The sequence below is a fragment of the Mirounga angustirostris genome, unplaced genomic scaffold (genome assembly GCF_029215605.1).
Source record: "Mirounga angustirostris isolate CCGP_5_RB_7025 unplaced genomic scaffold, mMirAng1.0.hap1 SCAF_4, whole genome shotgun sequence".
NCBI classification, from domain to species: domain Eukaryota; kingdom Metazoa; phylum Chordata; class Mammalia; order Carnivora; family Phocidae; genus Mirounga; species Mirounga angustirostris.
In genome coordinates this window covers 90,068,159-90,084,396 of record NW_026991712.1, presented here as the reverse complement: position 1 = coordinate 90,084,396, position 16,238 = coordinate 90,068,159, and the positions used below count along the sequence as shown (strand labels likewise).

Below are 16,238 nucleotides of genomic sequence, written 5' to 3'. Positions count from 1 at the left end.
TCGAGCCCTGCATCTGGCTCCCTGCTCTGCAGGAAGCCTGCTTCTCCCTCTCCCTCTGCCTGCCACTCTGCCTACTTTGCTCTCTCTATCTCTCTGTCAAATAAATAATCTTTAAAAATAAATAAATAAATAATAAAATAAAATCAATAACCTTCTACCAAGAGCAATCGCAAAGAAAAGAGAGAAGATGTAAATTACCAATATCTGAAATCAGTGAAGGGAAATCACCACAGATCTTACAGACATTAAAAGTACAATAAGGGAATATTATGAATGCCAATAATTCTGATAACTTAGAAAAAGTAAAACTCATTCCTTGAAAGATACAAATTACCAAAGCTCAATAAAAAAGAAATAGATACCCTGAATAAATATATCTATTAAAGACATTAAATTCACAGTTAAAACCTTCTAAGAAAGAAAGTTCCAGACCTAGATGTTTGGTAGATGTAATACCAACTGTACACAGACTCTTTCAATAAATAGAAAGGAAACAATTCCCAATTGGTTCTGAGGCCAGCATTGCCCTCTTACCAAAACCATACCAATATAGCAAAAGAAATTTGGGGAACAATATCCCTCATGAACATAGATACAAAAATTCATAACAAAACTTTGAAATCATATCCAATAAATATGAGAGAGATAATACATCAAGACCAAGTAGAATTTATTCCAGGAATTTAAGGTTAGTTTAACATTTGAAAATCAATTAACATAATTCACCTACATAAAAAAAAATACATTACTACCTCAACAGATAAAGAAAAATCATTGGAAAAAATCAACATTCATTCATTATAAAAAGAAAAAAGAAACTCTCAGCAAACGAGGAGTATACGGTAAATTACTCAATTTGATAGAAGACCAAAAAAAAAAAACCCCCACAAAACAAAAAAAACCCAAACCTACAAGTAACATCATACTTAGTGGCAAAAGACTACATACATACTTCCCCCCGAGAATCAAGAACAAAGAAAGATTTGCTTCTCTTACCATTTCTGTTCTGCATTTACTAAAAGTCTTAGCCAGTATAATAATGCAAGAAAAATAAAATGTGTGTAGATTGAAAAAGAAATAAAATGTATATGGCTGTACTTATTTAGAGATAACATGATTATAAAAAAAAAATCCTGAAAACGTAAACTAAACTAGAAGCTAAACTAATCTAGAATTAATAAGTGAGGTTAGCAATATTACCACACAAAATTACTCTTTTTTTAAAGAGTTTCAACTCTTTTAAAGAGTTTTAAAACTCACACTACATGTAAAAATTAACTCAGATTGTGGACTTAAAGGTCAGTGCTAAAAGTATAAAACTTTTAGAAGAAATCAAAGGAGATAAACCTCAGTGACCTTGGGTTAGGCAAAGGTTTGTTAAACAACATACAAGAAAAATGAACTCTGAATGAAGATTATATTGAACTTCATCAAAATTAAACTCTTTCTCTTCAAAAGACAGTCAAAACAGAAGCTATAATTGGGAGAAGATAATTGTAAGGCAAATATCTGACAAAGAAATTGTATCTAAAATATAAAGAACTCTTTCAATTCAATAATAAGACAAACAATCCAATTTTTCAAGTGAACAGAAGTTTTGAATAGTCAGTATAGCAAGTAATATAGATGGCTGACCAATAAGCACATGAAAAGATCCTCATAATCATTAGTAAGTAGGGAAATTCAAGTTAAAACCATGGTGAAATACCATATACAGCCACTAGAAAGGCTAAAATTAAGGGCAATCACATCTAAGTGTTCTTGAGGATGTGGTTCAACTGGAACTCTCAAACAGTGCTTGTGGGAATGAAAATGGTATACCCATCTTGGAAAGCATTTTGGCAATTCTGTGAAACATATACCTACCACATAATTCATCTATTCCACTCCTAGATATGTACTCAAGAGAAATAAAATCACAAGTCTACACAGACTCACTCATAGCAGCTTTATTTATGATATCCCAAAACTTAAAAAAAGCTAAATGTCCCATTAGTGAATTATAGTATATCCAAATAATGGAATACTACTTAGCAATAAAACAGAATGAATTATTATTATTATTATTTTTAAAGATTTTATTTATTTATTTGACAGAGAGAGACACAGCGAGAGAGGGAACACAAGCAGGGGGAGTGGGAGAGGGAGAAGCAGGCTCCCCGCGGAGCAGGGAGCCCGATGCGGGACTCGATCCCAGGACCCCGGGACCATGACCTGAGCCGAAGGCAGTCGCTCAACCAACTGAGCCACCCAGGCGCCCCAGAATGAATTATTAATACATGTAACACAGATGAGTCTCAAATAATATGCTAAATGACAGAAGTCATATTCCCTCTCCCAAAAAAAGAATTTGCATGAAATGATTCCATTTATATAAAATTATAAAAAATGCAAATAAATCTGTAGTGACAGAGGTAGATCCCTGGTTGCCTGGGACAGGGAAAGGGAAAGGAGGTGAAATTACAAAAGAAAATATTTTTAAGGGGGTGGGTATGTTCATGATCTTTAGAGATGGTTTCAGTTGTCAAATGTCAAAACTTATTGAATTATACATTTAAAATATTGGTAGTATACTTTATATTAATTATACCTCAACAGATCTGCTTTAAAAGAAACTATCATAGCATTGTCCCCACTTTGTCAGTATATAAAAAATCAGTAAGGGAATGCTTAAAGAGATTCTACTGCCTCAACTCCTAAAGCCACTAGCTTTGAAAGAAAATTTAAAAACTCTAAAGTTGGGGCGCCTGGGTGGCTCAGTCGTTAAGCGTCTGCCTTCGGCTCAGGTCATGATCCCGGGGTCCTGGGATCAAGCCCCGCATGAGGCTCCCTGCTCAGCGGGAAGCCTGCTTCTCCCTCTCCCACTCCCCTTGCTTGTGTTCCCTCTTTCACTGTGTCTCTCTCTGTCAAGAAAATAAATAAAAATCTAAAATAAATAAATAAATAAAATAAAAATAAAAACTCTCATGTTAAAGACACGTGATAAACTCTTGGGATGGCCAGTCTCAGCACTGAGAGGCCACTGCCCCGATGGGGCTCTGCTCTGCTTCCTGTGTGCCTCAGGGGGCCTACAAGCTGGCTGGCATACTCACTGGCATGATTTTTACCAACATACTCACTGGCAAGGCAGTCATCCATGTCCTCCTCACAGTCCATACCACTGAAGCCTGGAGGACACTCGCACATGTAGCTGCCCTGGGTGTTATGGCAGAGACCGTGGTTCATGCAGGGCTTGGAGACACACTCATCAATGTCAATTGTACACCGTTGACCTAGAAATACAGGTGCAATGAATGCCCCTGTCTTTGGAAGGTGAGTCCCACAGAAATGTATGGGGGATCTGAGCTGCAGCTGCAGTAGATGGGGATATTCTGGTTGGTGTCCTGCTTTGGGAAGTCCTGTAAGGCTTTGTGTCCCTCGCACAAAATTATTTTGGGCAAGTTTTGCCCAGGTGGTAAAACTCCTTTAGAAAGAACATCATGGTTTTAGACTCAGGCTGGACTCTTCCAGCCACTAGGGGGCCCCAAAGATATGAAAATGAAAAAGGCTTTCTTAGTCATGCCAGTTAGCAGGTCCTATACAAGGCCGGTGTTCTTGATGATGGGCAGGCCTCAGAAGACCTGGGCCTTCCATGTTAATCGGATGATCTGACTACTTCGTTTAAAACTCCTGGTTTCTCTAACTCCTATGTTGTTACCTTGCCAGCCAGGGGCACACAGGCAGGTGTAACTCTCAAAATTTGGTGCCTCTTTGCAAACAGCAGCATTCTCACATGGGTTTGGGGAACAGGGAGCCAACACCGTCTGACAATTCTTGCCTGTAAAGCAAATGACAGAATTTAGAGAAACAGCCAAGGAGACAAATTTTTCAAATTTTACACCAACGGATGCTCTCTGAATTCAAGTCTAAAGCAGCAGTTAAAAACTTTGGAATCTGAGAGACCTAGGTCCTTTGAGGCTTATCTACCTTGATTACTAACTATGTGACCTCAAGTTATTTATCTGCTCTGAGCCTTCCACATAAGCAAAATGAGAACTAGGATGGTACATAACCCATAGAGGCCTTTTGAGGACTAAATGAAAAAATGTTAACAAAGTCTTTATTAGTATAGAGCATGGCACATAGAGTGAGTGCTCAACAACCGTTGGGCTGCTCTTGTCTTTATTATTATGGGTAGTTACTATCATGGATTTGGACACCTGCATCAGTCCAGTGCGATAGTTTCTGCATCTCCACAGCTAAGAGTCAGCCACTCAGAAGCTCAGCCACACAGATCCTCCTCCATGTGAGCCAGGAAGAAGCAACAACACAGCCTCCTACTCCTCACAACCTCTGCTAGCCTGTCCCAGAAGGCAATGGAGTTGATCAGAAGGCCACGGGAAGCAGGAAACAGTGAGGTAATTCTGATTGCCTGGTAACATGTCTCCTTATACCAACATCAGCAACATGACATTAATATTTGCATACCAGTATTTCCTCCCTTAGCATACTGAATATAAGCTTACAGCACAGAAAAAAAAAAAAAAAACAAAAAGGAATACTTTTATTAAAAGGAAAAGAGTTTTTTTAAAGTCAAGTTACAACTAACTCAACTTAAAATACTATCCTAAAATTTCATATTCAGAAAGAAAAAAAATTACCACAAATTTTTACCAACATACCCAACCAGTTTTTAAAGTATCTGGTCAGAACAGTGGCTCGCAAGAGAAGGCAATGTTGTTTAGTTCCCTTCGTGCTGGCAAAGCCCAATGACAGAACCCTTATCTATACTCAGCACTGAAATTTTAATCTACATAGGCTTTCAGTCTAATATAATTTCCCAAAGTTCATATACAGTAAATTCCTTATTGGGATCTTAATCTGAAGAAAAACCAATAACCAACATAGAGCCAAATATTCTTACAGTATCTGACTAGCAAGAAGACAAAAATAAATATTTTCACACCTACATCACACTCAGGTAAGCCTATGATATAACTGAGCATAGTGACACCTGCTTGTATTTCCCTGCAGCCATCAAGTCTCTGTCGTTCTGGCTATGAGATGCTCTTCTTACTATCAACAAATGTGATCAGCACTGTCATTATGAAATGTATTTTTTAGGCTTCCTTTGTCTGGGGATAGCTAGGGATCTCCAATAACTTCAATTTTATCTACGAGGCTGGCTAAATGCAGTTTGCCTCCACGAACATTTCTTCCAAAGAGGGGCAAAGGTAACAATGTAGCAGCACCAAGTCTTTCAGGTAACAGAGTTACAGTTTTGGCCACTCTGCCACTCTCAACAGCTAGAGTCACTAGTAACAGCTACTAATAACAGCCTAACAGGGGAGGAGGAACTCAGCCATGCTCCTGCCTGCATGCTGCATACCGGAGAAACATGCAAAGCCATCATCCATATTTCTGTTTTGTTCTCCACAGATGAAGAAAATGGATGATGAGGAGGTAAACAAGCCATACAAATACAACCACACAAAACAATCACAAGACAGCAGTAATGAGGCAGGAAAATGCAAAGAAGAAATAAATGTCCAAGCACACTCCTAAAATACCACCTGAAGCAAAGAACACTTGGTACGAACTGAAGTCACACCCACGTCTTCTGTGTGTGTAATCGCCATCCAATGGGCAATACCTCTCTGAATGAGACGTAGTGGTACTGAATGTAAGGAGAAGAAGGGCTGTTAAGAGGAAGAGCTTTGGACTGAGAGGGTCTTGGGGGCAAATCTACCACTCACCTATGTGACCTTCAGCAGGTAACTTCTCTCTGCCTCAGCATAAAATGGTCATAGGAACTTCTACTTTACAGAATTATTGTGAGTACTAGATTAGGAATCCAAAGTATACAAAGTGTCTGGCACATGGTAAATTACCAGTAAGTGGTGGCTGTTGTATTATTGAACTAAGACTAAGAACACAGGCCATGACAACACTGGGTCCCCTCAAATAATGAATGAAACCAGCAGCCATACATCCTTTTACAAACATTTTAAGCCCCAAAGTACAAAGAAGGCAGATGAGTTCCCCTGCCAGTTGCATCTAGAGAGGCCACCATGTTTTCTCAGGGCTCAAGATCTAATCAGTGAGGGCAGGATGGGTGACCAGGGAGTGGTTCCTCAGAGCAGCATCACTGACCCACAGAACCTGTCTCTGAGACTCCGGGGTTCAGAACTACAAGGCAAGAACACACATCCCCTCTGGTCCTTTCACCTGCAGAACCCACCTGAGTACGGCAGCACACAGTGGCAAGAATAGCCACTTACGCCGTCGAAGCAGGTTCCTTGGTTCAGACACGGATTTGAAGCACATTCATCAATATTCACCCGACAGTTAGAGCCTGCAGACAGAAAGGGGAGCCCACAACAGTGAAACTGTCTGTTCGCTTCCTCATCTAAACTGCTAAGCAAACCTCTTCATGGTAAATACGTATTTTAAGATTTTATTTATTTATTTGACAGAGAGAGAGCACAAGCAAGGGAGCTGCAGAGGCAGAGGGAGAAGCAGGCTCCCCACCGAGCAGGGAGCCCGAAGCGGGGCTCCATCCCAGGACCCCTCCTGGGAAATATTAACTGCTCTAGAAATTGAATTTCTTTAGGCCACTGGAACACCTGTTCTTTCATTTCAGTGGCAAGTCCCTGACATACATACAGTCAGTAAAACGCAGTCAAAAAGATGAATGGAAGAAGTATATTCTAGGGCGCCTGGGTGGCTCAGTCATTAAGCGTCTTCGGCTCAGGTCATGATCCCAGGGTCCTGGGATCGAGCCCCACATCGGGCTCCCTGCTCGGCGGGAAGCCTGCTTCTCCCTCTCCCACTCTCCCTGCTTCTGTTCCCTCTCTCGCCGTGTCTCTCTCTGGCAAATAAATAAAATCTTTAAAAAAAAAAAAAAAGAAAAGAAGTATATTCTAATAGTCTAAAGGTTGAATGCACCTCCAAATACAAGTAATTCCTCAACAATGGACCAAGAAGCTCACGTAGGTTAAAACTCTGCTGCTGTATCTAAATATCACCTCTTTCTATACAAAGTAGTTGGTGAGGGCCTAAAAAGGGGTATAATTTATCAAGGGATAATATTTTTTTTTAAGATTTATTCATTTATTTGAGAGAGAGAGAGGGAGAGAGAGCATGAGCAGGGGGAGGGGCAGAGGTAGAGAATCTCAAGCAGACTTCCTGCTGAGTGTGAAGCCCCAATGCAGGGCTCAATCCCAGGACCCTGAGATCATGACCTGAGCTGAAATCAACAGTCGGCTGCTCATTCGACTGAGCCATCCAAGTGCCTCAAGGGACAATATTTTTTTAATACATTAATCAAAGCCTCTGGTTTATGCCTACTCTTTCATATGCACAGTCTCTACCATTGATGTAGTAGTACTTCCTGAAGTCATAAAACTGTTTTCCCCTGATCCAAGACATGGAATCTATTCCCTCTATGAAAAAGAGGAAAGTAAGGAAGCATTAATGGGATAGGACAGTACCCAAATATTACACACCTCTGCATCTTCAACAGGGCTGACACAGAGCCTCAACATAGAGGAACTGCATGCACTGTAAATAAAAAATGGTGGTCTGGGAGTACAGAGGTCTGGGTTCAAACTGTACTCTGCTACTCACCAGTCATGCACTTTTGGATTTTACATTTTGATTTTTATTTTGTTCGTTGATCAGCAAGTCTCAATGAGACAAAGAAATAAAAGCACTTTTAAATTTCTTTGCAAATGTAATATATCAGAAAATTAATGACTAAAGTATAGTCTCAGAAAATTTTCAAATAATCAAATAAATTGACCCTGAAACATACTGATGTATCATGGTAGCCTGGCACAATTTTTGAGTGGGGAAATCAATCACTAAGTGGATGGAGGAGTGCAAAATAAATGATTTACCCACAGATTTCACTCTTGAGTTTCTTTTTTTTTTTTTTTTTAAAGATTTTATTTATTATTTGACAGAGAGAGAATGAGAGAGAGAGAGCACATGAGAGGGGGGAGGGTCAGAGGGAGAAGCAGACTCCCTGCTGAGCAGGGAGCCCAATGCGGGACTCGATCCAGGGACTCCAGGATCATGACCTGAGCCGAAGGCAGTCGCTTAACTGACTGAGCCACCCAGGCGCCCAACTCTTGAGTTTCTAAGAGAAAACTTGGATGGTGGAAATACAACAATGGCAACTAAAAAATGATTTACACAACACCCACTATAATACATTTTTCCAGAAGGCCATAGGTAGACTATATATTTAGGTTATCTCAATGTGTAAGATAATTTGTTGGAAGGGTTTGGAACACATGGATTCTTCCATGGCATGATTGCTATCATAATTACAGTGAGACAATATTCTCATTCTACTCCCCAAATCTCTTTTGAATTACCATAGAATCAAACCGGCACCAGGGAGCTTACAATTAGAACACCTGCCCAGAGTTGTGTAAGTGGTTTGCCTGTTTTTAAATTGGATTATCTGCTTCTTTGCTATTGACTTGTATGAGCTCTTTATACCATTTTGGATATTATTAACCCCTTTTCAAACACATTGTTTACAAATATTTTCTCCCATCCTATAGCATCCTAGGTGCTCACCTTAAATAGTTCCAGAGCTCACCTCTCTGCTAATAGAATCTATATCTCTTTATGTTTTTATTCCCCAAGTGTAAAAATATTAAGTTCTTATAAATACTAAGTTCTCAAATTATGTTTGCTATAAGAGTGTATAGGAACAAAGGAAGGGAAAGGAAGAAGTCAAAGAACATGCAATAAGAAAAAGGCATAAAGGGAGATAGAAATATGCACTTTTGTTTTCACCTTTAAAGCCCTTCTTGCAAGTACACCTGTATCCATTCACCAGATTGTCACAAGTTCCTCCATTCTGGCATGGGTTAGAGAGACATTCATCTCTGTCCACTTCACAGTTGAGGCCCACCCAGCCTGCATCACAGAGGCACTTGTATCTGAAAGGATAGAGCATTCTTTACTGTGGGGGGATGAGTGTACAATTGAGTCTTAGGTGAAATATACGACTTGGTGAAGAAATGAGGGACAGAGGAGCTCATGGGTAAGCTAATCACATTTCTACTCTTCTAGGAATCTATACTTGGATCACTGTGGACACAATGTGAATTGTGTGGGTCCTTTCTGGAGTACTTAGTAAACCGATTTTTCTGGTGCTTCCCAGCTCACCAAGATGCTAGAGAACTTAATTAATGATAGTGAGCTTTCATATGTAACCAGTGGTTGGTAAACATATTGGGCCAATCTGAAAGGCACATTAAATCTGCCTTTTATTATACATAAAACTAAAGTGAAGCAAACCTTAGGATCATTTTGCTTCTGATGCAAAACAGACACCCAAGAAATATGTTCGTATCAGAGACTCTAAGCCACTCTAAGAACTCCTGGGATGTCTGATTTATGAGACATACTTTGTTCTCTCCTAAAACCCTGCCCCAGAAAGCATGTAGAGTAAACTGAGCAGGAAAAGGAACAAGAATGAAGGTGTCTGAAATACATGTACACTGTTCACAGTTTGAACATCATTAACACTTAGAGTATGGTATCAGGAAATAAAAGCTCTCTTGTCTGGAGATCCTTAGGAAAAAGGTAGATGGGTTGGGATGCTTTGCAGGCTGCCATACTCTAAAACAGGAATACCGAGGTAATTCATTTGGAAAACTTACTTGATTTCTCCCTAAATACACTCTTCATTCTTTCACTTGTTGTAAGTATGGCAAATGGCAATGCCTACAGCCCTACCTTCTGGCAAGCACAGCAAGAGTACAGGACTATTTTGTGTGACCTAACATCACACTCTGAGTTTCCAGAAAAGTACTATCAACATATCACACAATTCTCAGGGCTTACAAACCATGAATGTTTTATCAGGGCCATGTCTAAAGTTAGCTGAGACCAACTCCACTTCAGTGGCACACAATGGTACCATGATAGAACAGAACTGAGCTCTTTTTAAGCAGGGGGAAAGATCAAATAGAACCTTCGTCGAAACTCAATCTTGCAATAATTTCTAAAAGCACAATTGCCAAAGACTCACAAAATAATCCTGGACTTCTCCCATGAGCTGCTACCCCCCTATTTTCTACCTATTCAGTCATGGAAGGTAGAGCAGAAGTGGTGGTTTGGAAGACTAAAGGAGACTACCAAAATCTATAACCCAGACTCAGCTCAAGCCCCTGAATGACTTCCACAGGGCATGGCCTGTACTGAAACCCAACTGGCTTGCTACAAGTCAAGAAGGAACTATTCATACATGGCAGCTACTCACCCACTGAGGCCCCCGGTACAGTTTCCGTGGATGCAGGGACTGCTCAGGCACTCGTTCACCTGTGAGTAGCAGCTGGGGTGATGGGGACCCTCGGGGCACAGACAGCGGAAACCATTCACATCGTTGATGCACGTTGCACCCTTGCGACAGGGATTGGAGGCACACTCATCAATGTCAATGTTACATCTCTGCCCTGTAGAGAAGGGAAAGTTTTTGTCAAATCCAAAATGCTTAGGAAAGAGACACAGAACTATGAGAGATACTGTGTTGACACTTTCCATCTTATAAGATACTTTGGGCACCAAATGCAGGATTTAAATAATAAACACCTAAGAGCACTTAGCACCATGCGAGGAAGCAGCAAACAGCACAGTCTTTCGGTAATGCAGCCAAGTTAACAAAATGCTGGAATAGCACCGCAGTGTTTCAATATATATTTCTTCTTTACTCCATGTTAGAAATAGGGAAACTTCAAAAATGTTACCAAAGTTGGCTGTCCCTCTTGCTGCTGTTGTGAGTACTCTCAAAGAAGCTTTTATCACTGTTTTCAGCTGGTTCACCGCAAACTAATTTTTTAGGTTAGTCAACATTTTACATTTCTACATATGGTACATCTCAATTACCCAGAATACTTAGTGAATAAACTATTAATTTAATGATTATATTGGTTAAAAAGAAAGCCATTTTGCTTTCATTCTTAGAGTTGTATTAATCCATTTTCTGCCTCAGAAAGAAGGGTATTCTAAACATAATTTTATTGTCTTCTGATAACTGAGAAAATAATACAAGGTCTCTTAATCTAGACCAGTGGTTCTCAAACTTCAATGTGCAAAAAGACTCACTTAAAATACTTGTTTTAAATGAAGATTCTTAAGCCCTATCACCATAGATTGTGATGGGTAGAGTCCAGCAAACCATATTTTAAATAATGCAGATGGTTCAAATGTTACATTTTGGAAAACTTTGATGTAGACAATTATTAAGAATATATGAAATTAAGTGAATATATTCTTCCTCTAAAACCTACACAAGGCTGTACTTTGAAAAGATGTCAGCTCTAACCTCGACATTTGTTGCTTTAAGCTGAATAAAGTGTGCCACTTATATGAGTTTTGCTTTGTTAAATCTGAAAATTGAAATTTAACTATATACTCCAAAATGATATAAAATTTTAAAATAACCCATAATTCTGTAAATGAGTGGCAACAAGCAACTGCTGTGAAGGAATTTATAAGTTTCAAAGAATACAATTTTCTGATTCAGATAAAAACATGCATTTTTATTTAAGAAAGAGTAACCCTGCATTTAGAACAGGAAATTCCAAATAAAATAGATCCACACCCCTTTAAAGTATGGGTATTAACATTTTTTCACTCTCCGTTGCTCTCTAAACCATTATTGGTGGTTCTTGTGGTAAAGACCCATAATCTGGTAGTGGTTGCTGTTTTCCTCTTAAGCGTTTTATTAATAACTTATTTTAAAATACTATTTTCTTAGCCTCAACCTCAGATTTTTTTTTAGATGTTTGCCACTGGCACCAAGATAGGAGCCCAAACTCTTCAACTGCACAGCTATCCTTGGCCTGCTATCCAGTGGAGAATGAGGAAAAAGCCTTCTTTTTCTGTCCTTTTTAGGAAGCATTTTCTCAGAAGTCTCTCCTCCCAGGTTTTCCTCATTTGCTTTAAAAACTCTTCCCAGAATCAATTTTCAAGTCATCTTTAATTGAGAGGGTTAAATGCCTCCTTATGCAGTCTACCAGGTGGACTGACAGCAGCTTCACTATCAAGGTCCCACCCTTAAGGAGTTTCCACCCAGCATCAGAAATGCCCAGCACAAGGCTATGCATCTTACTGGGCTCAGGAACTACCGAGTGAGAAGTTAACCAATGTTTCTCACCTTGTAGGTACTCAACAAATTAGTATTTTTTTTTTTAAAGATTTTATTTATTTATTCATGAGAGACAGAGAGAGAGAGAGAGGCAGAGGGAGAAGCAGGCTCCCAAGGAGCAGGGAGCCCGATGCGGGACTCGATCCCAGGACGCTGGGATCATGACCTGAGCTGAAGGCAGACGCTTAACCATCTGAGCCACCCAGGCGCCCCAACAAATTAATATTTAATAAACAAAAGCATGGTATAGTCCTCTTGAGAGACTGGATTGGATGTCAGAAGTCCCATATGTGAGTTGTAGTCATTCACTCAGCAATATTTACTGTTTCTCCATGCTAGACACTGTTTTAGACACTGGTTAAAAAGATGATTAGGGAGGTTTCTGCCTTCTGGGAACTCACAGTCCTAGCTGTGTGACTCAGTACATACAAAATATATTTGTATACATTGCATGGACACATCAAGCTCTTATCTCTCAGTTGTCTTACTTGTTAAATGAGAATAGTAATTACCTACTTTTTGTGTTTTGTCTTGTTAATATTTTGAGACCTAATTGACGTATAACACCATATAAGTTTAAGGTATAAGGCATACTGGGGCGCCTGGGTGGCTCAGTCAGTTAAATGTCTGCCTTAGGCTCAGGTCATGATCCCAGAGTCCTGGGATCGAGCCCCACATCGGGCCCCCTGCTCAGCAGGGAGTCTGCTTCTCTGTCTCCCTCTGCCCCTCCCCCTGGCTCGTGCTCTCTCTCAAATAAGTAAAATCTTAAAAAAAAAAAAAAAAGGTATACGGCATACTGATTTGATACATTTATATATTGCAATAGATTATCACTTTAAGCTAACACCTCTATTACGTCACATATTTATCATTTCTTTTTTGTGATGAGACCAATTAAGACTTACTCTCTTAGCAACTCTGAAGTTTATTACACAGTATTGCTGACTATAATCACTGTGCTGTGATAGGTCTCCAGACCTTATTTATCTACTAGTTTCAAGTCTGTACCCTTAAATACATCTCCCCAATTAGCCTAGCCCCTGCTAGCCACTATTCTACTCTATTTTTATGCGTTTGGCATTTTTGTATTCTGCATACAAGTGATATCATACAGTATTTGTCTTTCTCTGACTTATCTCGCTTAGCATAAAGACCTAAAGGTCCATCCATGTTGTCTCAAATAGCAAGATTTTATTCTTTCTTTCTTTTTTTTTTTAAAGACTATTTATTTGAGAGAGAGAGAAAGAGAAACAGCATGAGAGGGGAGAGGGTCAGAGGGAGAAGCAGGCTCCCCGCTGAGCCGGGAGCCCGATGTGGGACTCGATCCCAGGACTCCGGGATCATGACCTGAGCCGAAGGCAGTTGCTTAACCAACTGAGCCACCCAGGTGCCCCGATTTTATTCTTTCTTATGGCTGAGTAATATGAATTGATTTCAGTATTATTGCAAGATTTCTTAGCAGTATGCCTGTTCGGGATATGCTATTATTAGGTTAACTAAGGGCCAAAGAACCAAAAAGCAATTGTATGTTAAATATTTATAAATTATAAATTTATATATTTATATATATAAATTATACACTCTACTACTGATTAGAAACTACTATAAGAGATTTAGAGAAGAGATTATAAAATTCATACATATGTTTTTTTATTGTACTTTGGTGATTTTATATAGTTTAATAATGACATTATAATGAGGATTAGCTACCTTGGTAGATCTGTTACTCATGATTAGCCTTTCAAATGCTTTTTGAAAACTACTAGGGTTTGGTAGATAGTGAAGCTTTCAAAACTTCACCTGTTTCAGATCACACTGGGTTTCTAAGTACAAATAATGATTTACAGCTTAAAAATACAATCAGTCTGTGGTTAAATCATGTAGCTCTGAAAATTACAGTGGATACTTCTAGTATCCTCTATCTGGAAATTATTAGGAATTTTCCAAAAATAATTTCTAAAATTTTGTTTAGCTACTTCTGCCTAATGTGTTTTTTAAAAATTGAGCTATAATTGACATATAACATATTAGTTATGGTGTGCAACAGAATGATTTGATATTTGTCCATACTGCAAAATGATCACCATAATAAGTCTAGTTAACATCCATCACCATACATAGAAAAAAAAAATTTTTTTTTCTTGCTTTTTGCCTGTTTCTAAATTGGATTATTTGCTTCTTTGCTATTGACTTGTATGAGCTCTTTATACCATTTTGGATATTATTAACCCCTTTTCAGACACATTATTTACAAATATTTTCTCCCAACCTATAGGCTGCCTTTCAACTTATTGTTCCTTGCTGTGCAGAAGCACGTTAGTTTAAGTAGTCCCACTTGTTTATTTTAGTTTTTGTTGCCTATGCTTTTGGTTTCTTATTCAACCTATCTGCTTTTATGGACTGTTATGAGAAGTCAGCAAAATAATAGATATGAAGGCGAAACTGAAAAAGGAGTTTGTAAAACTGAAAACTAGCTTGTAGAAGTGTCATTTGACTCCTTACATTTCCCAATCAGTAAGTATAAAGAGGTCTGAGGAGAATACAGAATTTAGTCTTAAAAAGAAAAATTCATTTATATCTGTCAAAGCTGTCATGAGAATTGTAAAAAAAAAAAGAAGAAGAAACAGGTAGTAGTGTTAAAATAAAACAAAGGAAAGGATAAAACACCTCAGGTTCACAGCTCATGTATATATAATACCAGAGTTATCTGTGGTATTTTCGGCAGCTGATTAAAAAAAAAACAACAACGAAAAAAATAGACATAGAAAATCATTCCAAGAACAGAGTACCACCCAGTAACCAAAACATTCCAGTTCTTAGTTATGTAATTTCATGTTATACCTTAGGTTTATTTTAGAATATTTTTAGCCTATGTCCTCCCTCCTTGACCTCCTTGGTTTGCTGAAATGTTAAAAAGAGAGAGAATATGATTTACTGGCATTTAAAAAAAAAAAAAAAAAAGGTCCAGTGTAAGGGTTACATATCTAAAAAGAAGCTGGAACAGGCACCCAGTTAGGCTGTCTGGTGAGGTGAGAATGGGCATGGGCTCTAGAGTAGGACCACTTGGACTGGAATCCTGGCCACAGTGCACCTGTAATTTAACCTCTCTAAACTCTGGGTTTCTCATCAATACCATAGGAATGATAATGGCTGTAATAATTAAACGAGATTAGGCCACCTACTCCCTAGCTCAAAATAAGCTCTTAATAAATGGTAGCTATTCTCTTGTTACCTATTTAACAAAAATGCACCTATTATCCTATCTAGCAGGAATTTTTGTGTATTTAATTGGCTGTCACTTAATCTTGGGAGTAACAAGTTTCAGGACCCAGAAGTACAGCTGGCTACTATCAGCAGTGCTGGGCACTAGATATGACAGCTTTCATCATGCCCGTCTTCTGAGTGATCTTCCCCTGAGCAGAGATCTCAGTGACCTGTGTGGGCCACAAACATTACTCCCTAGCATCCACAATCACGCCAAGCAGGAGAAAGGATTGTGAAATATACAGGAAAGTAACTTCCCGGCAAGCGAGAGGCAGACATTCACTTCACTTGGCCCTGAATGCCTTTTGATATCATGGTTTAAAAAGCTCTGAGGGAAATTTCTCACATTGGTTGCAAATGACCACATGGTATTTATTAAATGGTAACATTATTACGTAAGTGCCTGCTTGCATGTGGCACTGTCTAGAAAGAATAGGAGAGGCATCACATATGTCCTCTGATGGTGCCATTAACAAACAGATGTGTCTGTAAGATGCCTCAGATTTCTCAGTAGCCCTTACCACTTTTTGATCAGGAGGGTAAAAGATAAAGGCAATCTTATCAACAACAAAAGAGAGAGAAGATTTATGTTTGTGTGTGTTCATATAAGCATGGGTGTGTAAATGTTCTAACTACTTATAATAATTATAACCAATTTTATTTTAGCCATTTAACTTTCTTCCTTCTAGTGAGAAAAGATCTCCCTTGCGATAGCCAAATTAGCTTGGTTCTCCCAACTTCTGGCTTCATCCACAATCTCCCACAAGAGGAAGTACTCAGAAAAAAGCATTTAGTGTTTTCATAGAATTTTATCTTGGCT

The 16,238-nt window shown here is 38.9% G+C and overlaps 1 protein-coding gene across 1 annotated transcript in view; it reads right to left on the bottom strand.

The window, feature by feature from the left end:
• The window catches only part of NOTCH2 (notch receptor 2), a 171,671-nt gene that overhangs the window by 33,927 nt on the left and 121,506 nt on the right, over positions 1 to 16,238 (bottom strand). The window contains exons 13-17 of the mRNA XM_045896837.3: positions 10,268 to 10,460; positions 8,794 to 8,939; positions 6,221 to 6,334; positions 3,698 to 3,817; positions 3,120 to 3,272 (exon numbers count right to left, since the gene is read on the bottom strand). Of these exons, the coding sequence (XP_045752793.1) occupies positions 3,120 to 3,272; positions 3,698 to 3,817; positions 6,221 to 6,334; positions 8,794 to 8,939; positions 10,268 to 10,460 (726 nt within the window). The remainder of the gene's footprint in view (positions 1 to 3,119; positions 3,273 to 3,697; positions 3,818 to 6,220; positions 6,335 to 8,793; positions 8,940 to 10,267; positions 10,461 to 16,238) is intronic.